At 44.5% G+C, this 27,173-nt stretch overlaps 7 protein-coding genes across 7 annotated transcripts; all 7 read right to left on the reverse strand.

Moving 5' to 3' along the window:
* Positions 1-3,269: 3,269 nt before the first annotated feature.
* JR316_0005484 (uncharacterized protein) lies at positions 3,270-3,896 on the reverse strand (the record flags this gene model as incomplete). The annotated part of the gene is made up of 2 exons (XM_047891242.1): positions 3,270-3,788; positions 3,813-3,896. 2 exons carry the CDS (start codon positions 3,894-3,896, stop codon positions 3,270-3,272), a joined length of 603 nt encoding a protein of 200 aa, XP_047751003.1.
* A 1,652-nt stretch (positions 3,897-5,548) lies between these two features.
* Positions 5,549-6,175, reverse strand: JR316_0005485 (uncharacterized protein; the record flags this gene model as incomplete). The annotated part of the gene is made up of 2 exons (XM_047891243.1): positions 5,549-6,067; positions 6,092-6,175. The coding sequence occupies 2 exons, from the start codon at positions 6,173-6,175 to the stop codon at positions 5,549-5,551; spliced, it is 603 nt and encodes a 200-aa protein (XP_047751004.1).
* Positions 6,176-7,833: 1,658 nt separating this feature from the next.
* JR316_0005486 (uncharacterized protein) lies at positions 7,834-9,882 on the reverse strand (the record flags this gene model as incomplete). The annotated part of the gene is made up of 2 exons (XM_047891244.1): positions 7,834-9,647; positions 9,690-9,882. 2 exons carry the CDS (start codon positions 9,880-9,882, stop codon positions 7,834-7,836), a joined length of 2,007 nt encoding a protein of 668 aa, XP_047751005.1.
* Positions 9,883-10,208: 326 nt separating this feature from the next.
* On the reverse strand, positions 10,209-11,364 carry JR316_0005487 (uncharacterized protein; the record flags this gene model as incomplete). The annotated part of the gene is made up of 2 exons (XM_047891245.1): positions 10,209-10,409; positions 10,483-11,364. The coding sequence occupies 2 exons, from the start codon at positions 11,362-11,364 to the stop codon at positions 10,209-10,211; spliced, it is 1,083 nt and encodes a 360-aa protein (XP_047751006.1).
* Positions 11,365-16,253: 4,889 nt separating this feature from the next.
* JR316_0005488 (uncharacterized protein) lies at positions 16,254-17,438 on the reverse strand (the record flags this gene model as incomplete). The annotated part of the gene is made up of 4 exons (XM_047891246.1): positions 16,254-16,457; positions 16,531-17,058; positions 17,116-17,234; positions 17,312-17,438. 4 exons carry the CDS (start codon positions 17,436-17,438, stop codon positions 16,254-16,256), a joined length of 978 nt encoding a protein of 325 aa, XP_047751007.1.
* Positions 17,439-20,863: 3,425 nt separating this feature from the next.
* Positions 20,864-22,837, reverse strand: JR316_0005489 (uncharacterized protein; the record flags this gene model as incomplete). Its single annotated transcript, XM_047891247.1, has 2 exons — positions 20,864-22,677; positions 22,720-22,837. 2 exons carry the CDS (start codon positions 22,835-22,837, stop codon positions 20,864-20,866), a joined length of 1,932 nt encoding a protein of 643 aa, XP_047751008.1.
* A 401-nt stretch (positions 22,838-23,238) lies between these two features.
* JR316_0005490 (uncharacterized protein) lies at positions 23,239-24,394 on the reverse strand (the record flags this gene model as incomplete). The annotated part of the gene is made up of 2 exons (XM_047891248.1): positions 23,239-23,439; positions 23,513-24,394. The coding sequence occupies 2 exons, from the start codon at positions 24,392-24,394 to the stop codon at positions 23,239-23,241; spliced, it is 1,083 nt and encodes a 360-aa protein (XP_047751009.1).
* Between the last annotated feature and the right edge of the window lie 2,779 nt (positions 24,395-27,173).

A 27,173-nucleotide genomic window follows, 5' to 3' on the forward strand; every position in this document is an offset into this window, starting at 1 on the left:
TCTAATCAAATATTGCAGGCTCTTGATAATATCCACTTCTCCCTCTATAAACTTTATTGTCAATGATTGTTTTCTGAATGTAAGAGACTCAGCTGTTACGCAGCTTTTCTTGTGCACTGAACATTACATCGATATCTTTAATGTCAAAGTTTTTTACTTACTATTGTCTGTAATTTGTGTATGATTTCCTCACTGTATAAGGTAAACACTTCATCTGCCAGCTGTCAATTTCTGACAGGAGAAATAGAGAGTTTGTATAGTATTTATTTAGATATACAGAAAATTGGTGAAATGTTAACTATGGCCGAAGCTGACACCTCATTGCTCAGTTAGCAGGGATAGTTTTTTGATATCTATAAATAATAGTCACAATGGTAGAAGACAACTTTATGCAAAATACAGACTTACACTTGCTTGATGTGCGGAGTAAGCAATACGAAGTTCTACCTGAAGGGTGGGATTTCTAATACAATCCAGATAATCCAATGAGGTCACTTTAGCACCGTGGCTCAAGAGCAATTGAATGACTTTTTGGTGGTTTTTGGAACATGCTGCCTGCAAAGCATTGTCAAACCGATTGGCGGAAGTGTTCACATCTGCCCAATTTTTCAAAAGGAAGTCCACGATACTATATTGGCCCTCATAAGATGCCGCCTGGAGTGCAGTGCCATACTCACCACCCACAATATTGACATCTGCACCATGCTGCAGGAGGGTTTCAACCACCAGTCCATGGCCTGATAAATCTATAAACCACGCAGGTATGCGTCTCAGCCGTCTGCGTGTGCGTAACGGACTAATCAATTAAAGTGTACCTATAAACCACGCAGGTATGCGTCTACATAGGTATCAGAGTCAAGTAAAGAATAATAAGTAAAGTAATTGAACGTACCTCAGCTGTCTGCGTGTGCGTAACGGACTGAGGTGTGAAGAGAAAAAGGTTACGGTGATGAGGTCGCAGAATGATAACACGTGATTACAATTGATACCTCATTCCTCAGAAAGTGAAATGGGGGAATGAGGATTGTACGCTAACGAGCATATTTAACACTCCCACTCGTGTTCAGGCGGAGACCTAGGGCTTTGGTAAACTTCCAGTGTTTTTCGCGTGACAGGGATTTCGTTAGGATATCAGCGACCATGTCTTCAGTGGGAATGTATATGACGGAGGCCTGCCCTCTGGCAACGACATCGTCACGTATGAAGTGATATTTACGCTGAATGTGTTTTGTCCGAGCTCGAAATTGTGCATCTTTGGACAAGATAATTGCCGCTTGATTGTCGCAATGAAGTTTTGTTGGGTCCTTTTGCTTCTTGTCAATATCTTCAAAGAATGTTCGTAGCCAAACTAAATGTTGTGCAGCATTGCACAAACCTATATACTCAGATTCCGTAGAGGAAAGAGCCACCATCGACTGGAGCTTGCTTGCCCATCCGATTGCGCCTTGTGCAGTGATGAAACAGAAACCTGATGTGGATTTTGACGTATCCGAGTCACCAGACCAGTCTGCATCACTGAATCCTTCAAACGTGAAGTCGTTGTGGAGTTTAAAATCCATGTCCAAACCAATGTCACGACCATCATATCGTAGTACCATATCTGATGTGGTGTTTAAGTATCGAAGGGCTCGCTTAACGGCCTTCCAGTGATGGAGTTTGGGGCATGAGCTAAATCGGCCCAGTACACCCACGGTGTACGCTAAGTCTGGACGTGTGCCTGCGACTGCGTATCCAAGAGAGCCTACGACGCTGGCGTAAGAGACTGTTTTTCCGTTTATCTCCATTTCAAACTTGATCGAGTTGTCAGCATCTGGAGTTTGGTCTTCAGCTGTAAGATGCATGCCGGGAGCCATTGGGGTCCACATTGGTTTTGAGTCTTTCATTCCACATCGGTCAACAATGGTCTTGCAGTATTGAGACTGTGAGAGCGAGATGGTTCGATTCTTTCGATCGCGTATTAACTGTATGCCAAGTATGTACGATGCGGGACCCAGATCCTTCATTTTGAAAGCGCCGGAAAGCATGGACTTGACCTTATTCATAAACGGTCGAGATGTTGCTGCCAGAATAAAATCATCAACATAGACTACCAGGAAACAGACCTCGCCATTAGGTTCACGATAGACGTAGAGACAGGTTTCTGCGTTGAGCCGAACAAAGTTCATTGATTTTAACTTCTTGTCAAGTGTGTGATTCCACGTCCTCCCAGCTTGTTTGAGCCCGTAAAGCGACCGTTTGAGTTTCCAACAGTATCCCGATGGTACCTCGACTTCAGCAGGTGGTGTAAGGTATAATTCCTCAATTAGCTCGCCGTTGAGGTAAGCGGTGGACACGTCCATCTGATCCAACTCCAGGTTGTATTTAGCTGCAAGGGCAACAATGACGCGAATGGATTCGGGTTAGGGTTTAGGGTTTAGGGTTTAGGGTGGGAGCGAGCACCGAGCGAAGCGAGGTGCGAGCAACTAGTTTAAACTGTGAGTTTGAAATAGAAAGAAGGCCAGAGGGCTGTGGACTGTTGTCCACAACCAGCCCTTTCGTCTTTATAAACTCTTCAGTGGCTATTCTTAGAAGGAATGTTCTGGAACATCCGATGACAGCGCGTGAAGTGATGCTGCGCAGCTGTCATGTATCTTACCGACTATCACAAATCTGTCAATGTTTATTGTCAAGTTAGACAGATCTCTGATGAACAGAGTGTCACGGGTCGACGTGGCACATGGTAACCTGTCAAAAGTGGATCCAACACTTTTGTTCTTTGACATCGTGGGTTATTGACTGTGATGTGAATCACATGGATATAAAATACTCTGGTTACGTGGCTCCGAGTAACCGTGACATGGGAATATTCTCATGTCAAGAGTATAAATAGCTTACCTGGGTCCTTACCTAACAATCAATTGATTGATTGTTGTGAATCTTAATTGGACAGTTCATGATCCGGTCCATCAAAAATGTTTCCACGGTACTAAGGAACTTTTCCCGAGGTACTAAGTAACTTTTCCCATGTACTAAATTAGATCCGGCCCTTCACAATCACATGCCTTTCGGAAGTTCACACGCCTACCTTACTTCCTACTAAGGTTAGACTTAGTTAGCTTAGGGTTGGGGTTAGGTTAGGGCTTAGGGTTTAGGGTTTAGGGTTTAGGTTTAGGTTTAGCTATTCAATCCAATGTGTTGCTTGTAAGTAGATGTTTGTTACTTTATAGCAAGGAATACTTACGGTTAGGGTTTTTTTCTAATGCTTTACGCCTTACGCGCTAGTATTCTTTTCATCGGTTGTAAGATTTGGATATTCTGCCGAATTCTGGATGTTCCCTCTCTTGTGAGATTGAACGTCTATGAAGTATTATCTCGTTATCGCTTTCGATACTTATCTGTTCAGCAGCTTCAACTAAAGCAGAGTGATAAGTTTCATTAACGTTTTGAGTTTCGGGAACAACACCACCTTTTTCAGCGATGTCTTCATCCAGTTTACGAAAGACTGTTTTCTTCCACACATTTGCAAGGTCGAAAAGATTAGTATTGCGCTTTCGCGATACTATCCAACGACTTCCGAGTAGTCCTATCTTCCTCAAATCCGGTACGAACTCGGTTTCTCCGTCCACGAGGATCTGTGTGAACAGCTCCGGGCGAACATCATCGAGGTCGTGAACGTAATTTGGATCTGGTTTGATAAGGGGTCTGGACGAGTCTGCACTATACAGACCTTTCTCGGCATGTTCATACCATGCCGACCAGTACTCGGTAACAGTCTTTCCAAGTTCAGCAGCTGAAAACCAATTCCATACCTGATCAAACCTGGTTTTAAGTACAAGAATGGATTCGTCGTGCTCTGCGATTCGTAAAGCGAATCGCTTTTCCCAACGTTCTTGTATATTCTTCTTACACCAAGACATGACTAGGTTTTCGGGATAACCGCGCATCAAATAGAGAGCGTTAAGGTCTCTAATTGCTCCGATGTAGATTTCCTTGGTACTACATAGCACGGCTAACCTGGATAACTCTCCAATGTAGACGCCACGTTTGACGTCCAAAGGATGATGTGATACCTATGGAACTCGTTCTCGGTTGTTTCCTGTCTTGACAAATGGCTTCCAATGAAGTTTTCCAGACTCCTTGAATATGAAAGCATCGAGAAATTGACATCCCGACGAGGAAACAGCCCATTCGATAACACAACCATCGAACTTTATTGTTTCTTTAATAAGATTAAGTGCAAGTGCTTCGGACTCGGCGTAAACAATTGCGAAACAATCGTCGATGTACCTTCCATAGAAGGCCACGTTTGGGTGGTCTAAGATTTTTGACTTTATTTCAAAATGGGCTCCAAAGAGGTTAGCAAGGTCCGGAGAATCCGCGACGCCCATTGCGAGGCCATTTTTTTGTCTAAAATATCTAGACCCATGTTGTGTTATCAATTGCGTATTGCCAATCTCGATAGCACGTTTAAAGATGCCTAATTTAACCAAGTTATTCTCTAACGAATTTGGTTTAATATGGGCTAATGCAGTGTTTTCTTCCGAAGTGTTGAGTAACCATTCCTCGTACATACTATAAACGATTTCGATGCACAAGTCCAACGGGATATTGGGATAGAAAGCAACTACATCTCCAGTGACAAAATACCATTGTCTTTTGGAGTTTATACGCAATTGGCTTAATCTCGTAAAGAGATAGGGTTTAGGGTTTAGGGTTTAGGGGGGGAGCGAGCACCGAGCGAAGCGAGGTGCGAGCGACTAGTTTAAACTGGGAGTTAAATGGAAAGTAGCCAGAGGGCTGTTGATTGTTATCAGCAGCCAGCCCTTTCGTCTTTATAGACTCTTCAGTGGCTATTCTTAGAAGGAATGTTCTGGAACATCCGATGACAGCGCGTGAAGTGATGCTGCGCAGCTGTCATGTATCTTACCGACTATCACAAATCTGTCAATGTTTATTGTCAAGTTAGACAGATCTCTGATGAACAGAGTGTCACGGGTCAATGTGGCATATGGTAACCTGTCAAAAGTGGATCCAACACTTTTGTTCTTTGACATCGTGGGTTATTGACTGTGATGTGAATCACATGGATATAGAAAACTCTGGTTACGTGGCTCCGAGTAACCGCGACATGGGAATATTCACATGTCTAGAGTATAAATAGCTTACCTGGGTCCTTACCTAACAATCAAACAATAGACTGATTGATTGTTGTGAATCTTAATTGGACAGTTCATGATCTGGTCCATCAAAAATGTTTCCACGGTACTAAGGAACTTTTCCCGAAGTACTAAGTAACTTTTCCCATGTACTAAATTAGATCCGGCCCTTCACAATCACATGCCGTTCGGAAGTTCACACGCCTACCTTACTTCCTACTAAGGTTAGACTTAGTTAGCTTAGGGTTGGGGTTAGGTTAGGGCTTAGGGTTTAGGGTTTAGGGTTTAGGTTTAGGTTTAGCTATTCAATCCAATGTGTTGCTTGTAAGTAGATGTTTGTTACTTTATAGCAAGGAATACTTACGGTTAGGGTTTTTTTCTAATGCTTTACGCCTTAAGCGCTAGTATTCTTTTCATCGGTTGTAAGATTTGGATATTCTGCCGAATTCTGGATGTTCCCTCTCTTGTGAGATTGAACGTCTATGAAGTATTATCTCGTTATCACTTTCGATACTTATCTGCTCAGCAGCTTCAACTAAAGCAGAATGATAAGTTTCATTAACGTTTTGAGTTTCGGGAACAACACCACCTTTTTCAGCGATGTCTTCATCCAGTTTACGAAAGACTGTTTTCTTCCACACATTTGCAAGGTCGAAAAGATTAGTATTGCGCTTTCGCGATACTATCCAACGACTTCCGAGTAGTCCTATCTTCCTCAAATCCGGTACGAACTCGGTTTCTCCGTCCACGAGGATCTGTGTGAACAGCTCCGGGCGAACATCATCGAGGTCGTGAACGTAATTTGGATCTGGTTTGATAAGGGGTCTGGACGAGTCTGCACTATACAGACCTTTCTCGGCATGTTCATACCATGCCGACCAGTACTCGGTAACAGTCTTTCCAAGTTCAGCAGCTGAAAACCAATTCCATACCTGATCAAACCTGGTTTTAAGTACAAGAATGGATTCGTCGTGCTCTGCGATTCGTAAAGCGAATCGCTTTTCCCAACGTTCTTGTATATTCTTCTTACACCAAGACATGACTAGGTTTTCGGGATAACCGCGCATCAAATAGAGAGCGTTAAGGTCTCTAATTGCTCCGATGTAGATTTCCTTGGTACTACATAGCACGGCTAACCTGGATAACTCTCCAATGTAGACGCCACGTTTGACGTCCAAAGGATGATGTGATACCTATGGAACTCGTTCTCGGTTGTTTCCTGTCTTGACAAATGGCTTCCAATGAAGTTTTCCAGACTCCTTGAATATGAAAGCATCGAGAAATTGACATCCCGACGAGGAAACAGCCCATTCGATAACACAACCATCGAACTTTATTGTTTCTTTAATAAGATTAAGTGCAAGTGCTTCGGACTCGGCGTAAACAATTGCGAAACAATCGTCGATGTACCTTCCATAGAAGGCCACGTTTGGGTGGTCTAAGATTTTTGACTTTATTTCAAAATGGGCTCCAAAGAGGTTAGCAAGGTCCGGAGAATCCGCGACGCCCATTGCGAGGCCATTTTTTTGTCTAAAATATCTAGACCCATGTTGTGTTATCAATTGCGTATTGCCAATCTCGATAGCACGTTTAAAGATGCCTAATTTAACCAAGTTATTCTCTAACGAATTTGGTTTAATATGGGCTAATGCAGTGTTTTCTTCCGAAGTGTTGAGTAACCATTCCTCGTACATACTATAAACGATTTCGATGCACAAGTCCAACGGGATATTGGGATAGAAAGCAACTACATCTCCAGTGACAAAATACCATTGTCTTTTGGAGTTTATACGCAATTGGCTTAATCTCGTAAAGAGATAGGGTTTAGGGTTTAGGGTTTAGGGTTTAGGGTTTAGGGGGGGAGCGAGCACCGAGCGAAGCGAGGTGCGAGCGACTTGTTTAAACTGTGAGTTAAATGGAAAGAAGGCCAGAGGGCTGTTGGGGGGTACCAACAACCAGCCCTTTCGTCTTTATAGACTCTTCAGTGGCTATTCTTAGAAGGAATGTTCTAGACATCCGATGACAGCGCGTGAAGTGATGCTGTGCAGCTGTCATGTATCTTACCGACTATCACAAATCTGTCAATGTTTATTGTCAAGTTAGACAGGTCTCTGATGAACAGAGTGTCACGGGTCAATGTGGCACATGGTAACCTGTCAAAAGTGGATCCAACACTTTTGTTCTTTGACATCGTGGGTTATTGACTGTGATGTGAATCACATGGATATAGATTACTCTGGTTACGTGGCTCCGAGTAACCGCGACATGGGAATATTCACATGTCAAGAGTATAAATAGCTTACCTGGGTCCTTACCTAACAATCAATTGATTGATTGTTGTGAATCTTAATTGGACAGTTCATGATCCGGTCCATCAAAAATGTTTCCACGGTACTAAGGAACTTTTCCCGAAGTACTAAGTAACTTTTCCCATGTACTAAATTAGATCCGGCCCTTCACAATCACATGCCGTTCGGAAGTTCACACGCCTACCTTACTTCCTACTAAGGTTAGACTTAGTTAGCTTAGGGTTGGGGTTAGGTTAGGGCTTAGGGTTTAGGGTTTAGGGTTTAGGTTTAGGTTTAGCTATTTAATCCAATGTGTTGCTTGTAAGTAGATGTTTGTTACTTTATAGCAATGAATACTTACGGTTAGGGTTTTTTTCTAATGCTTTACGCCTTAAGCGCTAGTATTCTTTTCATCGGTTGTAAGATTTGGATATTCTGCCGAATTCTGGATGTTCCCTCTCTTGTGAGATTGAACGTCTATGAAGTATTATCTCGTTATCGCTTTCGATACTTATCTGTTCAGCAGCTTCAACTAGAGCAGAATGATAAGTTTCATTAACGTTTTGAGTTTCGGGAACAACACCACCTTTTTCGGCAATGTCTTCATCCAGTTTACGAAAAACTGTTTTCTTCCACACATTTGCAAGGTCGAAAAGATTAGTATTGCGCTTTCGCGATACTATCCAACGACTTCCGAGTAGTCCTATCTTCCTCAAATCCGGTACGAACTCAGTTTCTCCGTCCACGAGTATCTGTGTGAACAGCTCCGGGCGAACATCATCGAGGTCGTGAACGTAATTTGGATCTGGTTTGATAAGGGGTCTGGACGAGTCTACACTATACAGACCTTTCTCGGCATGTTCATACCATGCCGACCAGTACTCGGTAACAGTTTTTCCAAGTTCAGCAGCTGAAAACCAATTCCATACCTGATCAAACCTGGTTTTAAGTACAAGAATGGATTCGTCGTGCTCTGCGATTCGTAAAGCGAATCGCTTTTCCCAACGTTCTTGTATATTCTTCTTACACCAAGACATGACTAGGTTTTCGGGATAACCGCGCATCAAATAGAGAGCGTTAAGGTCTCTAATTGCTCCAATGTAGATTTCCTTGGTACTACATAGCACGGCTAACCTGGATAACTCTCCAATGTAAACGCCACGTTTGACGTCTAAAGGATGATGTGATACCCATGGAACTCGTTCTCGGTTGTTTCCTGTCTTGACAAAAGGCTTCCAATGAAGTTTTCCAGACTCCTTGAATATGAAAGCATCGAGAAATTGACATCCCGACGAGGAAACAGCCCATTCGATAACACAACCATCGAACTTTATTGTTTCTTTAATTAAATTAAGTGCAAGTGCTTCGGACTCGGCGTAAACAATTGCAAAACAATCGTCGATGTACCTTCCATAGAAGGCCACATTAGGGTGGTCTAAGATTTTTGACTTTATTTCAAAATGGGCTCCAAAGAGGTTAGCAAGGTCCGGAGAATCCGCGACGCCCATTGCGAGGCCATTTTTTTGTCTAAAATATCTAGACCCATGTTGTGTTATCAATTGCGTATTGCCAATCTCGATAGCACGTTTAAAGATGCCCAATTTAACCAAGTTATTCTCTAACGAATTTGGATTAATATGGGCTAATGCAGTGTTTTCTTCCGAAGCATTGAGTAACCATTCCTCGTACATACTACAAACGATTTCGATGCACAAGTCCAACGGAATATTGGGATAGAAAGCAACTACATCCCCGGTGACAAAATACCATTGTCGTTTGGGGTCTATACGCAATTGGCTTAATCTCGTAAAGAGATCCTTCGTTCCGTGAATGATTGAAGGAGTCGATTTAATAATCGGCTTAAGCTCTTTTGATACAAACTTGGCTGCAGGATTAAATACTACAGAGTGACACGGAATTATGGGCCTAAATCCAGTAGGTTTCTTGTGGATTTTAGGTATACCATGAAATTGAGGATACTTGAACGATGATCCGTCTTCCGGTACATTCGATAGAAAGAATCGAGACAACCCAAGTTCAAATAGAAACAGATGTTCATCTTCGACGGTACGTGCAAGAGTTTGCATCTGGATCATTTTGCTCTTCATTACTTCTTGCGCAACTTCGAATTCTAACTCTTCATAGTTACGTTCATCTTCAAGAAGATTGAGCTCATTCCTTAATATCCAGTCGCGTTCAGACACCGCGAGGCCAAGATTCTTATCTGTCATCGTAATAACATAGTTGTTATCGATAAGAAACTTACGGATCTTGTCCCTTTTAGGAGAGAACGCGTGCTTTCGCATCTCCGTAAGGGCTTCTTCCGGGATACTTGCGATCGTGCGTTGCACGTACCGACGTCCCATCGAAAGGCCAAGTTCCATGTATTGCGGTAATACTGGAGGTTTCTCTTTCTTTTTTGAGCTTACTCCGTAATCTGGATCAAAAGGTTTGTTCATGCCTTCCTTAAACAAAAAATAGATACGCCATCTTATTCTTCGTTGAAAATCATTCCATGCTTGCATGATCAGACTTTGAGAAGGCAGAGTAAAAAACATATAATTGAGTCCGAGTGACAAATCATTTGCTATATCTACAGGGACCACCACACCAGGACTACAGTGTACACTACTACGATACTGGCCAGCCAACAAGAATGAGATCGGCGTATGTAAGTGTACAAAAGAAACTGCGTCTGTTTTAGTCATGGTGAGTATATCGTCAGGAATAGAGTTGGGGAAGGCGGGTCTTACCGACGTAAAAGGTACTACATTAGACCGCATGTCTAGGCTCTTGCCTTTCCCTTTCCCTTTGGATCGTTCTTGACGGGAGCTCTCCCCTTCCCTTTCTTCTTGTTGTCGACCTTGTTGGAAGCCTTGGTTTGGGGCTTCTTCTGCGAAGGCGTCGACGAGGGTTTGAATTTCGAAGGGCCAGCTTTCTTGGCCTGAGGTTGAGGAGCCTTGGACGAATTCTGGCCAGACAAAGTCTGGGTAATTAGAATAGTAATTAGTATCCAGAATTATGGGTGAAGGGTTACGAGAACTTGCCTTCTTGCCCACAGATCCAAGGTTGAGCTTCTTGAGACGTGCATTCAAGCCCTTATCAATAAGGGATTGAATCGATGGACCTGGTTTGGTCGCATCGGCCATCTCGACATCGGCTGTTGCCGCAGTCGACCGCTTTTTCTCAATCTTGATTGCCAAAGCGCGGTGGCGCAAGTTGACAATCTGTTTGATGTGAGAGAAGATGGCTGGCAAAATGGTTTGCAATGCGCTGCATTCAGCCTTCTTCTGCGGTGACACTACCCAATCTGTTATTCGACGAACTCCCTTGTTGTCTGTAGAGAAAACGGGGAGCTTATAGCTGGATTTGCGATCATCGTAAGTTGTCTTAACGATGAGGGCAGCAGCTTCATAACAGTTATTGAGTGCGCATTTATCATCCCAAAAGGCCAGTTCGTCCTTTTTCGCCTGAATGGCGCCGTCGTTGATTGCCTTTTGGAAGACATCACGAGCGGTGGAGAACGTAGAGGAAACTCGAAGAGCTTCCGCTGACCCGGCATCCGCGAATTCCTTCGTAAGTTGGAACTCGGGAGCCTTCACCCGAAGGCGATTGGGGGTGTTGCCTGCGCTAACGGCAAGTTCAAGGCGCTCGAGGCTAGCCTTGACTGTTTCCCTCTTATCGCACCACGATGCGAGGTTGAGGAGAAACTCCCTAAGGGCAGCACGATAGTCAAAAAAGACGCAGTCTACAATCTGGTCAATGGAGCGGCACTCAGCTATTTTCTTGATGACGACAGTGGCCAACTCGTCGATGAGGGCGTTGTGGCGGCCAGCTTCGTCGTTGACGCCAAAAACTGTGTTGTTGACGACAGCCTGGGTGAGTGCGTCCAGGGTGGGGGACATGGCACGAGAGAAGGCAGCAGAGTAAGTGGAAGACATAGTAGCTGTTGGGTAATAGCAAAGTCGTTGGGTTTAGGGGGGGAGCGAGCACCGAGCGAAGCGAGGTGCGAGCGACTTGTTTAAACTGTGAGTTAAATGGAAAGAAGGCCAGCGGCTCGTGATTTTTTACGGGCGTGGACCAGTGCAAGCAATGGGCGCTACCGTACAGGCAAACGATCACTACATACCGCTCATGACAAAAGAGCAGGCTATTGCCTATTAAGTCCTTTACCAAGGGACACTCTCATGCCATTGGACATGGCAGGCTAATACCCTTTAAGCCCTTTACCAAGGGGCGCCACATCAGCCATTACAGCCACAGGTTCATTTCCGGCGACGAACTATTTGTCCATCCTTGTGTTAACTCCCTTTACTAAGGGGAGGCCGGGTCACCCGCGTTTTAAGCGGTTCTGGACTTCGGGCCGTCCTCGTAAGCAGCGAGGCGCGGTTTAGATACCAGATGTGGGTTTCCCCACTCCCAAGACTATATCTTAAGATCCGAAGACCCCACTACCACCTAGTCGTTGAACGCTTCCGTCGGCGTGACCGTTACGGATTCGCTGCTGATTATCCATTCCAGCTTTCGCTGAATCTTGGGGATTGTTACCATACCCGGTCGCCACCGGTGCCTAGGCTGTTTCCAGCGGTCGGCGGTACCCACAAGCTTTAGGACGTCCCAGCAATTCGGTAGTGTCGCCGGCTGCAACCGACTTGCCAGGAGCGTATCCAGCAGAGCTGGTCCTGACAACCCCCAGTGTACTCTCACCTGATGTCCATACCCATTGAAGAACTGCGCGCCCTCGAATTACAAAGTCATCATAGCTGGATATCCCCGCAGCTAGACTAAAACGAGTTTGTATGACCTCCGTAACCCAACATAGAAGGCGTGAGCGAGTGAAAGAAAAAGGGCCCCGCTTGCCGTGAGGCAGCCAACATGTCGATGAAACGTCCCCGAGTCAAGGGCAAGATCAGTGACGAAAGGGCTCCCGGATGAGTTGGGAAGGCACAAGCGGCAGGAGTTTGGGAGAGGACGAGTACTTGAGGGCTGTTGGGGGGTACCAACAACCAGCCCTTTCGTCTTTATAGACTCTTCAGTGGCTATTCTTAGAAGGAATGTTCTAGACATCCGATGACAGCGCGTGAAGTGATGCTGTGCAGCTGTCATGTATCTTACCGACTATCACAAATCTGTCAATGTTTATTGTCAAGTTAGACAGGTCTCTGATGAACAGAGTGTCACGGGTCAATGTGGCACATGGTAACCTGTCAAAAGTGGATCCAACACTTTTGTTCTTTGACATCGTGGGTTATTGACTGTGATGTGAATCACATGGATATAGATTACTCTGGTTACGTGGCTCCGAGTAACCGCGACATGGGAATATTCACATGTCAAGAGTATAAATAGCTTACCTGGGTCCTTACCTAACAATCAATTGATTGATTGTTGTGAATCTTAATTGGACAGTTCATGATCCGGTCCATCAAAAATGTTTCCACGGTACTAAGGAACTTTTCCCGAAGTACTAAGTAACTTTTCCCATGTACTAAATTAGATCCGGCCCTTCACAATCACATGCCGTTCGGAAGTTCACACGCCTACCTTACTTCCTACTAAGGTTAGACTTAGTTAGCTTAGGGTTGGGGTTAGGTTAGGGCTTAGGGTTTAGGGGGGGAGCGAGCACCGAGCGAAGCGAGGTGCGAGCGACTAGTTTAAACTGGGAGTTAAAATGGAAAGAAGCCAGAGGGCTGTTGGGGGATCCCAACAACCAGCCCTTTCGTCTTTATAGACTCTTCAGTGGCTATTCTTAGAAGGAATGTTCTAGACATCCGATGACAGCGCGTGAAGTGATGCTGCGCAGCTGTCATGTATCTTACCGACTATCACAAATCTGTCAATGTTTATTGTCAAGTTAGACAGGTCTCTGATGAACAGAGTGCCACGGGTCGATGTGGCACATGGTAACCTGTCAAAAGTGGATCCAACACTTTTGTTCTTTGACATCGTGGGTTATTGACTGTGATGTGAATCACATGGATATAGATTACTCTGGTTACGTGGCTCCGAGTAACCGCGACATGGGAATATTCACATGTCTAGAGTATAAATAGCTTACCTGGGTCCTTACCTAACAATCAAACAATAGACTGATTGATTGTTGTGAATCTTAATTGGACAGTTCATGATCTGGTCCATCAAAAATGTTTCCACGGTACTAAGGAACTTTTCCCGAAGTACTAAGTAACTTTTCCCATGTACTAAATTAGATCCGGCCCTTCACAATCACATGCCGTTCGGAAGTTCACACGCCTACCTTACTTCCTACTAAGGTTAGACTTAGTTAGCTTAGGGTTGGGGTTAGGTTAGGGTTTAGGGTTTAGGGTTTAGGGTTTAGGTTTAGCTATTTAATCCAAAGTGTTGCTTGTAAGTAGATGTTTGTTACTTTATAGCAAGGAATACTTACGGTTAGGGTTTTTTTCTAATGCTTTACGCCTTACGCGCTAGTATTCTTTTCATCGGTTGTAAGATTTGGATATTCTGCCGAATTCTGGATGTTCCCTCTCTTGTGAGGTTGAACGTCTATGAAGTATTATCTCGTTATCACTTTCGATACTTATCTGTTCAGCAGCTTCAACTAGAGCAGAATGATAAGTTTCATTAACGTTTTGAGTTTCGGGAACAACACCACCTTTTTCAGCGATGTTTTCATCCAGTTTACGAAAGACTGTTTTCTTCCACACATTTGCAAGGTCGAAAAGATTAGTATTGCGCTTTCGCGATACTATCCAACGACTTCCGAGTAGTCCTATCTTCCTCAAATCCGGTACGAACTCAGTTTCTCCGTCCACGAGGATCTGTGTGAACAGCTCCGGGCGAACATCATCGAGGTCGTGAACGTAATTTGGATCTGGTTTGATAAGGGGTCTGGACGAGTCTGCACTATACAGACCTTTCTCGGCATGTTCATACCATGCCGACCAGTACTCGGTAACAGTCTTTCCAAGTTCAGCAGCTGAAAACCAATTCCATACCTGATCAAATCTGGTTTTAAGTACAAGAATGGATTCGTCGTGCTCTGCGACTCGTAAAGCGAATCGCTTTTCCCAACGTTCTTGTATATTCTTCTTACACCAAGACATGACTAGGTTTTCGGGATAACCGCGCATCAAATAGAGAGCGTTAAGGTCTCTAATTGCTCCGATGTAGATTTCCTTGGTACTACATAGTACGGCTAACCTGGATAACTCTCCAATGTAGACGCCACGTTTGACGTCCAAAGGATGATGTGATACCCATGGAACTCGTTCTCGGTTGTTTCCTGTCTTGACAAATGGCTTCCAATGAAGTTTTCCAGACTCCTTGAATATGAAAGCATCGAGAAATTGACATCCCGACGAGGAAACAGCCCATTCGATAACACAACCATCGAACTTTATTGTTTCTTTAATAAGATTAAGTGCAAGTGCTTCGGACTCGGCGTAAACAATTGCGAAACAATCGTCGATGTACCTTCCATAGAAGGCCACGTTTGGGTGGTCTAAGATTTTTGACTTTATTTCAAAATGGGCTCCAAAGAGGTTAGCAAGGTCCGGAGAATCCGCGACGCCCATTGCGAGGCCATTTTTTTGTCTAAAATATCTAGACCCATGTTGTGTTATCAATTGCGTATTGCCAATCTCGATAGCACGTTTAAAGATGCCCAATTTAACCAAGTTATTCTCTAACGAATTTGGATTAATATGGGCTAATGCAGTGTTTTCTTCCGAAGCGTTGAGTAACCATTCCTCGTACATATTACAAACGATTTCGATGCACAAGTCCAACGGAATATTGGGATAGAAAGCAACTACATCCCCGGTGACAAAATACCATTGTCGTTTGGGGTCTATACGCAATTGGCTTAATCTCGTAAAGAGATCCTTCGTTCCGTGAATGATTGAAGGAGTCGATTTAATAATCGGCTTAAGCTCTTTTGATACAAACTTGGCTGCAGGATTAAATACTACAGAGTGACACGGAATTATGGGCCTAAATCCAGTAGGTTTTTTGTGGATTTTAGGTATACCATGAAATTGAGGATACTTGAACGATGATCCGTCTTCCGGTACATTTGATAGAAAAAATCGAGACAACCCAAGTTCAAATAGAAACAGATGTTCATCTTCGACAGTACGTGCGAGCGTTTGCATCTGAATCATTTTGCTCTTCATAACTTCTTGAGCAACTTCGAATTCTAACTCTTCGTAGTTGCGTTCATCTTCAAGAAGATTGAGCTCATTCCTTATTATCCAGTCGCGTTCAGACACCGCGAGGCCAAGATTCTTATCTGTCATCGTAATAACATAGTTGTTATCGATAAGAAACTTACGGATCTTGTCCCTTTTAGGAGAGAACGCGTGCTTTCGCATCTCCGTGAGGGCTTCTTCCGGGATACTTGCGATCGTGCGTTGCACGTACCGACGTCCCATCGAAAGGCCAAGTTCCATATATTGCGGTAATACAGGAGGTTTTTCTTTTTTCTTAGAACTTACTCCATAATCTGGATCAAAAGGTTTATTCATGCCTTCTTTAAACAAAAAATAGATACGCCATCTTATTCTTCGTTGAAAATCATTCCATGCTTGCATGATCAGACTTTGAGAAGGCAGTGTGAAAAACATATAATTTAAACCGAGAGATAAGTCGTTTGCTACATCAACCGGAACTACAACACCAGGACTACAATGTACACTAGATCTATACTGGCCAGCCAATAAGAAAGAAATTGGGGTATTGAGGTGTACAAATGAAACTGCGTCTGTTTTAGTCATGGTGAGTATATCGTCAGGAATAGAGTTGGGGAAAGCGGGTCTTACCGACGTAAAAGGTACTACATTAGACCGCGCGTTTAGGCTCTTGCCTTTCCCTTTCCCTTTGGATTGTTGTTCTTGACGGGAGCTCTCCCCTTCCCTTTCTTCTTGTTGTCGACCTTGTTGGAAGCCTTGGTTTGAGGCTTGCGTTGCGAAGGCGTCGACGACGACTTGGGTTTCGAAGGGCCAGTTTTCTTGGCCTGAGGTTGAGGAGCCTTGGACGAACTCTGGCCAGACGAAGTCTGGGTAATTAGAATAATAATTAGTATCCAAAGTTATGGGTGAAGGGTTACGAAAACCTGCCTTCTTGCCCACATATCCAAGGTTGAGCTTCTTAAGACGTGCATTCAAGCCCTTATCAATAAGGGATTGAATCGACGGACCTGGTTTGGTCGCGTCGGCCATCTCGACATCGGCTGTAGCCGCGGTCGACCGCTTTTTCTCAATCTTAATTGCCAAAGCGCGGTGGCGCAATTTGACAATTTGTTTGATATGAGAAAAGATAGCCGGCAGTATAGTTTGCAGCGCACTGCACTCGGCTTTCTTTTGCGGCGACGTTACCCACTCTGCTATGCGACGAACTCCCTTGTTGTCTGTAGAGAAAACGGGGAGCTTATAGCTGGACTTGCGGTCTTCGTAAGTTGTCTTAACGATGACCGCAGCAGCTTCATAGCAAGAAGCGAGTGCGCATTTATCCTCCCAAAAGGCCAGTTCGTCCTTTTTCGCCTGAATGGCGCCGTCGTTAATCGCCTTTTGGAAGACGTCACGAGCGGTGGAGAACGTAGTAGAGACTCGAAGAGCCTCCGCTGACCCGGCATCCGCGAATTCCTTCGTGAGTTGGAACTCGGGAGGTTAGGGTTTAGGGTTTTAGGGTTTAGGGTTTAGGGGGGGAGCGAGCACCGAGCGAAGCGAGGTGCGAGCGACTAGTTTAAACTGTGAGTTTGAAATAGAAAGAAGGCCAGAGGGCTGTTGATTGTTATCAGCAGCCAGCCCTTTCGTCTTTATAGACTCTTCAGTGGCTATTCTTAGAAGGAATGTTCTGGAACATCCGATGACAGCGCGTGAAGTGATGCTGCGCAGCTGTCATGTATCTTACCGACTATCACAAATCTGTCAATGTTTATTGTCAAGTTAGACAGATCTCTGATGAACAGAGTGTCACGGGTCGATGTGGCACATGGTAACCTGTCAAAAGTGGATCCAACACTTTTGTTCTTTGACATCGTGGGTTATTGACTGTGATGTGAATCACATGGATATAAAATACTCTGGTTACGTGGCTCCGAGTAACCGTGACATGGGAATATTCTCATGTCAAGAGTATAAATAGCTTACCTGGGTCCTTACCTAACAATCAATTGATTGATTGTTGTGAATCTTAATTGGACAGTTCATGATCCGGTCCATCAAAAATGTTTCCACGGTACTAAGGAACTTTTCCCGAGGTACTAAGTAACTTTTCCCATGTACTAAATTAGATCCGGCCCTTCACAATCACATGCCTTTCGGAAGTTCACACGCCTACCTTACTTCCTACTAAGGTTAGACTTAGTTAGCTTAGGGTTGGGGTTAGGTTAGGGTTTAGGGTTTAGGGTTTAGGGTTTAGGGTTTAGGGTTTAGGGGGGGAGCGAGCACCGAGCGAAGCGAGGTGCGAGCGACTTGTTTAAACTGTGAGTTAAATGGAAAGAAGGCCAGAGGGCTGTTGATTGTTATCAGCAGCCAGCCCTTTCGTCTTTATAGACTCTTCAGTGGCTATTCTTAGAAGGAATGTTCTGGAACATCCGATGACAGTGCGTGAAGTGATGCTGCGCAGCTGTCATGTATTTTACCGACTATCACAAATCTGTCAATGTTTATTGTCAAGTTAGACAGATCTCTGATGAACAGAGTGTCACGGGTCGATGTGGCACATGGTAACCTGTCAAAAGTGGATCCAACACTTTTGTTCTTTGACATCGTGGGTTATTGACTGTGATGTGAATCACATGGATATAAAATACTCTGGTTACGTGGCTCCGAGTAACCGTGACATGGGAATATTCTCATGTCAAGAGTATAAATAGCTTACCTGGGTCCTTACCTAACAATCAATTGATTGATTGTTGTGAATCTTAATTGGACAGTTCATGATCCGGTCCATCAAAAATGTTTCCACGGTACTAAGGAACTTTTCCCGAGGTACTAAGTAACTTTTCCCATGTACTAAATTAGATCCGGCCCTTCACAATCACATGCCTTTCGGAAGTTCACACGCCTACCTTACTTCCTACTAAGGTTAGACTTAGTTAGCTTAGGGTTGGGGTTAGGTTAGGGCTTAGGGTTTAGGGTTTAGGGTTTAGGTTTAGGTTTAGCTATTCAATCCAATGTGTTGCTTGTAAGTAGATGTTTGTTACTTTATAGCAAGGAATACTTACGGTTAGGGTTTTTTTCTAATGCTTTACGCCTTAAGCGCTAGTATTCTTTTCATCGGTTGTAAGATTTGGATATTCTGCCGAATTCTGGATGTTCCCTCTCTTGTGAGATTGAACGTCTATGAAGTATTATCTCGTTATCACTTTCGATACTTATCTGCTCAGCAGCTTCAACTAAAGCAGAATGATAAGTTTCATTAACGTTTTGAGTTTCGGGAACAACACCACCTTTTTCAGCGATGTCTTCATCCAGTTTACGAAAGACTGTTTTCTTCCACACATTTGCAAGGTCGAAAAGATTAGTATTGCGCTTTCGCGATACTATCCAACGACTTCCGAGTAGTCCTATCTTCCTCAAATCCGGTACGAACTCGGTTTCTCCGTCCACGAGGATTTTTAGGGTTTAGGGTTTAGGGTTTAGGGTTTAGGGTTTAGGGTTTAGGGTTTAGGGTTTTAGGGTTTAGGGTTTAGGGGGGGAGCGAGCACCGAGCGAAGCGAGGTGCGAGCGACTAGTTTAAACTGGGAGTTAAAATGGAAAGAAGCCAGAGAGCTGTTGATTGTTATCAGCAGCCAGCCCTTTCGTCTTTATAGACTCTTCAGTGGCTATTCTTAGAAGGAATGTTCTGGAACATCCGATGACAGCGCGTGAAGTGATGCTGCGCAGCTGTCATGTATCTTACCGACTATCACAAATCTGTCAATGTTTATTGTCAAGTTAGATAGATCTCTGATGAACAGAGTGTCACGGGTCGATGTGGCACATGGTAACCTGTCAAAAGTGGATCCAACACTTTTGTTCTTTGACATCGTGGGTTATTGACTGTGATGTGAATCACATGGATATAAAATACTCTGGTTACGTGGCTCCGAGTAACCGTGACATGGGAATATTCTCATGTCAAGAGTATAAATAGCTTACCTGGGTCCTTACCTAACAATCAATTGATTGATTGTTGTGAATCTTAATTGGACAGTTCATGATCCGGTCCATCAAAAATGTTTCCACGGTACTAAGGAACTTTTCCCGAGGTACTAAGTAACTTTTCCCATGTACTAAATTAGATCCGGCCCTTCACAATCACATGCCTTTCGGAAGTTCACACGCCTACCTTACTTCCTACTAAGGTTAGACTTAGTTAGCTTAGGGTTGGGGTTAGGTTAGGGCTTAGGGTTTAGGGTTTAGGGTTTAGGTTTAGGGTTTAGGGGGGGAGCGAGCACCGAGCGAAGCGAGGTGCGAGCGACTAGTTTAAACTGTGAGTTTGAAATAGAAAGAAGGCCAGAGGGCTGTTGGGCTTAGGGTTTAGGGTTTAGGGTTTAGGGTTTAGGGTTTAGGGTTTAGGGTTTAGGGTTTAGGGTTTAGGGTTTAGGGTTTAGGGTTTAGGGTTTAGGGGGGGAGCGAGCACCGAGCGAAGCGAGGTGCGAGCGACTAGTTTAAACTGGGAGTTAAATGGAAAGTAGCCAGAGGGCTGTTGGGGGATCCCAACAACCAGCCCTTTCGTCTTTATAGACTCTTCAGTGGCTATTCTTAGAAGGAATGTTCTAGACATCCGATGACAGCGCGTGAAGTGATGCTGCGCAGCTGTCATGTATCTTACCGACTATCACAAATCTGTCAATGTTTATCGTCAAGTTAGACAGGTCTCTGATGAACAGAGTGTCACGGGTCGATGTGGCACATGGTAACCTGTCAAAAGTGGATCCAACACTTTTGTTCTTTGACATCGTGGGTTATTGACTGTGATGTGAATCACATGGATATAGATTACTCTGGTTACGTGGCTCCGAGTAACCGCGACATGGGAATATTCACATGTCTAGAGTATAAATAACTTACCTGGGTCCTTACCTAACAATCAAACAATAGAATGATTGATTGTTGTGAATCTTAATTGGACAGTTCATGATCCGGTCCATCAAAAATGTTTCCACGGTACTAAGGAACTTTTCCCGAAGTACTAAGTAACTTTTCCCATGTACTAAATTAGATCCGGCCCTTCACAATCACATGCCGTTCGGAAGTTCACACGCCTACCTTACTTCCTACTAAGGTTAGACTTAGTTAGCTTAGGGTTGGGGTTAGGTTAGGGTTTAGGGTTTAGGGTTTAGGGTTTAGGTTTAGGTTTAGCTATTCAATCCAATGTGTTGCTTGTAAGTAGATGTTTGTTACTTTATAGCAAGGAATACTTACGGTTAGGGTTTTTTTCTAATGCTTTACGCCTTAAGCGCTAGTATTCTTTTCATCGGTTGTAAGATTTGGATATTCTGCCAAATTCTGGATGTTCCCTCTCTTGTGAGATTGAACGTCTATGAAGTATTATCTCGTTATCACTTTCGATACTTATCTGCTCAGTAGCTTCAACTAAAGCAGAATGATAAGTTTCATTAACGTTTTGAGTTTCGGGAACAACACCACCTTTTTCAGCGATGTCTTCATCCAGTTTACGAAAGACTGTTTTCTTCCACACATTTGCAAGGTCGAAAAGATTAGTATTGCGTTTTCGCGATACTATCCAACGACTTCCGAGTAGTCCTATCTTCCTCAAATCCGGTACGAACTCAGTTTCTCCGTCCACGAGGATCTGTGTGAACAGCTCCGGGCGAACATCATCGAGGTCGTGAACGTAATTTGGATCTGGTTTGATAAGGGGTCTGGACGAGTCTGCACTATACAAACCTTTCTCGGCATGTTCATACCATGCCGACCAGTACTCGGTAACAGTTTTTCCAAGTTCAGCAGCTGAAAACCAATTCCATACCTGATCAAATCTGGTTTTAAGTACAAGAATGGATTCGTCGTGCTCTGCGACTCGTAAAGCGAATCGCTTTTCCCAACGTTCTTGTATATTCTTCTTACACCAAGATATGACTAGGTTTTCGGGATAACCGCGCATCAAATAGAGAGCGTTAAGGTCTCTAATTGCTCCGATGTAGATTTCCTTGGTACTACATAGCACGGCTAACCTGGATAACTCTCCAATGTAGACGCCACGTTTGACGTCCAAAGGATGATGTGATACCCATGGAACTCGTTCTCGGTTGTTTCCTGTCTTGACAAAAGGCTTCCAATGAAGTTTTCCAGACTCCTTGAATATGAAAGCATCGAGAAATTGACATCCCGACGAGGAAACAGCCCATTCGATAACACAACCATCGAACTTTATTGTTTCTTTAATAAGATTAAGTGCAAGTGCTTCGGACTCGGCGTAAACAATTGCGAAACAATCGTCGATGTACCTTCCATAGAAGGCCACGTTTGGGTGGTCTAAGATTTTTGACTTTATTTCAAAATGGGCTCCAAAGAGGTTAGCAAGGTCCGGAGAATCCGCGACGCCCATTGCGAGGCCATTTTTTTGTCTAAAATATCTAGACCCATGTTGTGTTATCAATTGCGTATTGCCAATCTCGATAGCACGTTTAAAGATGCCCAATTTAACCAAGTTATTCTCTAACGAATTTGGATTAATATGGGCTAATGCAGTGTTTTCTTCCGAAGCGTTGAGTAACCATTCCTCGTACATACTACAAACGATTTCGATGCACAAGTCCAACGGAATATTGGGATAGAAAGCAACTACATCTCCAGTGACAAAATACCATTGTCTTTTGGAGTCTATACGCAATTGGCTTAATCTCGTAAAGAGATCCTTCGTTCCGTGTATGATTGAAGGAGTCGATTTAATAATCGGCTTAAGCTCTTTTGATACAAACTTGGCTGCAGGATTAAATACTACAGAGTGACACGGAATTATGGGCCTAAATCCAGTAGGTTTCTTGTGGATTTTAGGTATACCATGAAATTGAGGATACTTGAACGATGATCCGTCTTCCGGTACATTCGATAGAAAGAATCGAGACAACCCAAGTTCAAATAGAAACAGATGTTCATCTTCGACAGTACGTGCGAGCGTTTGCATCTGAATCATTTTGCTCTTCATAACTTCTTGCGCAACTTCGAATTCTAACTCTTCGTAATTACGTTCATCTTCAAGAAGATTGAGCTCATTCCTTAATATCCAGTCGCGTTCAGACACCGCGAGGCCAAGATTCTTATCTGTCATCGTAATAACATAGTTGTTATCGATAAGAAACTTACGGATCTTGTCCCTTTTAGGAGAGAACGCGTGCTTTCGCATCTCCGTAAGGGCTTCTTCCGGGATACTTGCGATCGTGCGTTGCACGTACCGACGTCCCATCGAAAGGCCAAGTTCCATATATTGCGGTAATACAGGAGGTTTCTCTTTCTTTTTTGAGCTTACTCCATAATCTGGATCAAAAGGTTTATTCATGCCTTCCTTAAACAAAAAATAGATACGCCATCTTATTCTTCGTTGGAAATCATTCCATGCTTGCATGATCAGACTTTTAGAAGGCAGAGTGAAAAACATATAATTAAGTCCGAGAGAGAGATCGTTTGCTACATCAACAGGGACAGAAACACCAGGACTACAATGTACACTACTACGATACTGGCCAGCCAACAAGAATGATATTGGAGTATGTAAGTGTACGAAAGAAACTGCGTCTGTTTTAGTCATGGTGAGTATATCGTCAGGAATAGAGTTGGGGAAGGCGGGTCTCACCGACGTAAAAGGTACTACATTAGACCGCGCATCTAGGCTCTTGCCTTTCCCTTTCCCTTTGGATCGTTCTTGACGGGAGCTCTCCCCTTCCCTTTCTTCTTGTTGTCGACCTTGTTGGAAGCCTTGGTTTGAGGCTTGCGTTGCGAAGGCGTCGACGACGACTTGGGTTTCGAAGGGCCAGCTTTCTTGGCCTGAGGTTGAGGAGCCTTGGACGAATTCTGGCCAGACAAAGTCTGGGTAATTAGAGTAGTAATTAGTATCCAGAATTATGGGTGAAGGGTTACGAAAACTTGCCTTCTTGCCCACAGATCCAAGGTTGAGCTTCTTGAGACGTGCATTCAAGCCCTTATCAATAAGGGATTGAATCGACGGACCTGGTTTGGTCGCGTCGGCCATCTCGACATCGGCTGTTGCCGCAGTCGTCCGCTTTTTCTCAATCTTAATTGCCAAAGCGCGGTGGCGCATGTTGACAATTTGTTTGATGTGAGAAAAGATCGCCGGCAGTATGGTTTGCAGCGCACTGCATTCGGCTTTCTTTTGCGGAGACACTACCCACTCTGCTATACGTCGAACTCCCTTGTTATCTGTAGAGAAAACAGGGAGCTTGTAGCTGGATTTGCGATCATCGTAAGTTGCCTTAACGATGAGGGCAGCAGCTTCGTAGCAAGAGTTGAGTGCGCATTTATCATCCCAAAAAGTCAGCTCGTCCTTTTTCGCCTGAATGGCGCCGTCGTTAATTGCCTTTTGGAAGGCGTCACGAGCGGTAGAGAACGTAGTGGAGACTCGAAGAGCCTCCGCTGACCCGGCATCCGCGAATTCCTTCGTAAGTTGGAACTCGGGTGCCTTCACCTTAAGGCGATTGGGCGTGTTGCCTGCGCTAACGGCAGATTCAAGGCGCTCGAGGCTAGCCTTGACTGTTTCCCTCTTATCGCACCACGATGCGAGGTTGAGGAGAAACTCCCTAAGGGCAGCACGATAGTCAAAAAAGACGCAGTCTATGACTTGGTCAACGGAGCGGCACTCAGCTATTTTTTTGATGACCACAGTGGCCAGCTCGTCGATCAGAGCGTTATGGCGGCCTGCTTCATCGTTGACGCCGAAAACGGTGTTGTTGACGACGGCCTGGGTGAGTGCGTCCAGGGTGGGGGACATGGCACGAGAGAAAGCAGCAGAGTATTGAGATGACATAGTGGCTGATGGATAATAGCAAAGTCGTTGGGTTTAGGGGGGGAGCGAGCACCGAGCGAAGCGAGGTGCGAGCGACTAGTTTAAACTGGGAGTTAAATGGAAAGTAGCCAGCGGCTCGTGATTTTTTACGGGTGTGGACCAGTGCAAGCAATGGGCGCTACCGTACAGGCAAACGATCACTACATACCGCTCATGACAAAAGAGCAGGCTATTGCCTATTAAGTCCTTTACCAAGGGACACTCTCATGCCATTGGACATGGCAGGCTAATACCCTTTAAGCCCTTTACCAAGGGGCGCCACATCAGCCATTACAGCCACAGGTTCATTTCCGGCGACGAACTATTTGTCCATCCTTGTGTTAACTCCCTTTACTAAGGGGAGGCCGGGTCACCCGCGTTTTAAGCGGTTCTGGACTTCGGGCCGTCCTCGTAAGCAGCGAGGCGCGGTTTAGATACCAGATGTGGGTTTCCCCACTCCCAAGACTATATCTTAAGATCCGAAGACCCCACTACCACCTAGTCGTTGAACGCTTCCGTCGGCGTGACCGTTACGGATTCGCTGCTGATTATCCATTCCAGCTTTCGCTGAATCTTGGGGATTGTTACCATACCCGGTCGCCACCGGTGCCTAGGCTGTTTCCAGCGGTCGGCGGTACCCACAAGCTTTAGGACGTCCCAGCAATTCGGTAGTGTCGCCGGCTGCAACCGACTTGCCAGGAGCGTATCCAGCAGAGCTGGTCCTGACAACCCCCAGTGTACTCTCACCTGATGTCCATACCCATTGAAGAACTGCGCGCCCTCGAATTACAAAGTCATCATAGCTGGATAACCCCGCAGCTAGACTAAAACGAGTTTGTATGACCTCCGTAACCCAACATAGAAGGCGTGAGCGAGTGAAAGAAAAAGGGCCCCGCTTGCCGTGAGGCAGCCAACATGTCGATGAAACGTCCCCGAGTCAAGGGCAAGATCAGTGACGAAAGGGCTCCCGGATGAGTTGGGAAGGCACAAGCGGCAGGAGTTTGGGAGAGGACGAGTACTTGAGGGCTGTTGGGGGATCCCAACAACCAGCCCTTTCGTCTTTATAGACTCTTCAGTGGCTATTCTTAGAAGGAATGTTCTAGACATCCGATGACAGCGCGTGAAGTGATGCTGCGCAGCTGTCATGTATCTTACCGACTATCACAAATCTGTCAATGTTTATCGTCAAGTTAGACAGGTCTCTGATGAACAGAGTGTCACGGGTCGATGTGGCACATGGTAACCTGTCAAAAGTGGATCCAACACTTTTGTTCTTTGACATCGTGGGTTATTGACTGTGATGTGAATCACATGGATATAGATTACTCTGGTTACGTGGCTCCGAGTAACCGCGACATGGGAATATTCACATGTCTAGAGTATAAATAACTTACCTGGGTCCTTACCTAACAATCAAACAATAGAATGATTGATTGTTGTGAATCTTAATTGGACAGTTCATGATCCGGTCCATCAAAAATGTTTCCACGGTACTAAGGAACTTTTCCCGAAGTACTAAGTAACTTTTCCCATGTACTAAATTAGATCCGGCCCTTCACAATCACATGCCGTTCGGAAGTTCACACGCCTACCTTACTTCCTACTAAGGTTAGACTTAGTTAGCTTAGGGTTGGGGTTAGGTTAGGGTTTAGGGTTTAGGGTTTAGGGGGGGAGCGAGCACCGAGCGAAGCGAGGTGCGAGCGACTAGTTTAAACTGGGAGTTAAATGGAAAGTAGCCAGAGGGCTGTTGGGGGATCCCAACAACCAGCCCTTTCGTCTTTATAGACTCTTCAGTGGCTATTCTTAGAAGGAATGTTCTAGACATCCGATGACAGCGCGTGAAGTGATGCTGCGCAGCTGTCATGTATCTTACCGACTATCACAAATCTGTCAATGTTTATCGTCAAGTTAGACAGGTCTCTGATGAACAGAGTGTCACGGGTCGATGTGGCACATGGTAACCTGTCAAAAGTGGATCCAACACTTTTGTTCTTTGACATCGTGGGTTATTGACTGTGATGTGAATCACATGGATATAGATTACTCTGGTTACGTGGCTCCGAGTAACCGCGACATGGGAATATTCACATGTCTAGAGTATAAATAACTTACCTGGGTCCTTACCTAACAATCAAACAATAGAATGATTGATTGTTGTGAATCTTAATTGGACAGTTCATGATCCGGTCCATCAAAAATGTTTCCACGGTACTAAGGAACTTTTCCCGAAGTACTAAGTAACTTTTCCCATGTACTAAATTAGATCCGGCCCTTCACAATCACGTGCCGTTCGGAAGTTCACACGCCTACCTTACTTCCTACTAAGGTTAGACTTAGTTAGCTTAGGGTTGGGGTTAGGTTAGGGTTTAGGGTTTAGGGTTTAGGGTTTAGGTTTAGGTTTAGCTATTCAATCCAATGTGTTGCTTGTAAGTAGATGTTTGTTACTTTATAGCAAGGAATACTTACGGTTAGGGTTTTTTTCTAATGCTTTACGCCTTAAGCGCTAGTATTCTTTTCATCGGTTGTAAGATTTGGATATTCTGCCAAATTCTGGATGTTCCCTCTCTTGTGAGATTGAACGTCTATGAAGTATTATCTCGTTATCACTTTCGATACTTATCTGCTCAGTAGCTTCAACTAAAGCAGAATGATAAGTTTCATTAACGTTTTGAGTTTCGGGAACAACACCACCTTTTTCAGCGATGTCTTCATCCAGTTTACGAAAGACTGTTTTCTTCCACACATTTGCAAGGTCGAAAAG

The sequence above is a fragment of the Psilocybe cubensis genome, chromosome 4 (assembly GCF_017499595.1).
Source record: "Psilocybe cubensis strain MGC-MH-2018 chromosome 4, whole genome shotgun sequence".
NCBI classification, from domain to species: Eukaryota; Fungi; Basidiomycota; class Agaricomycetes; order Agaricales; family Agrocybaceae; genus Psilocybe; species Psilocybe cubensis.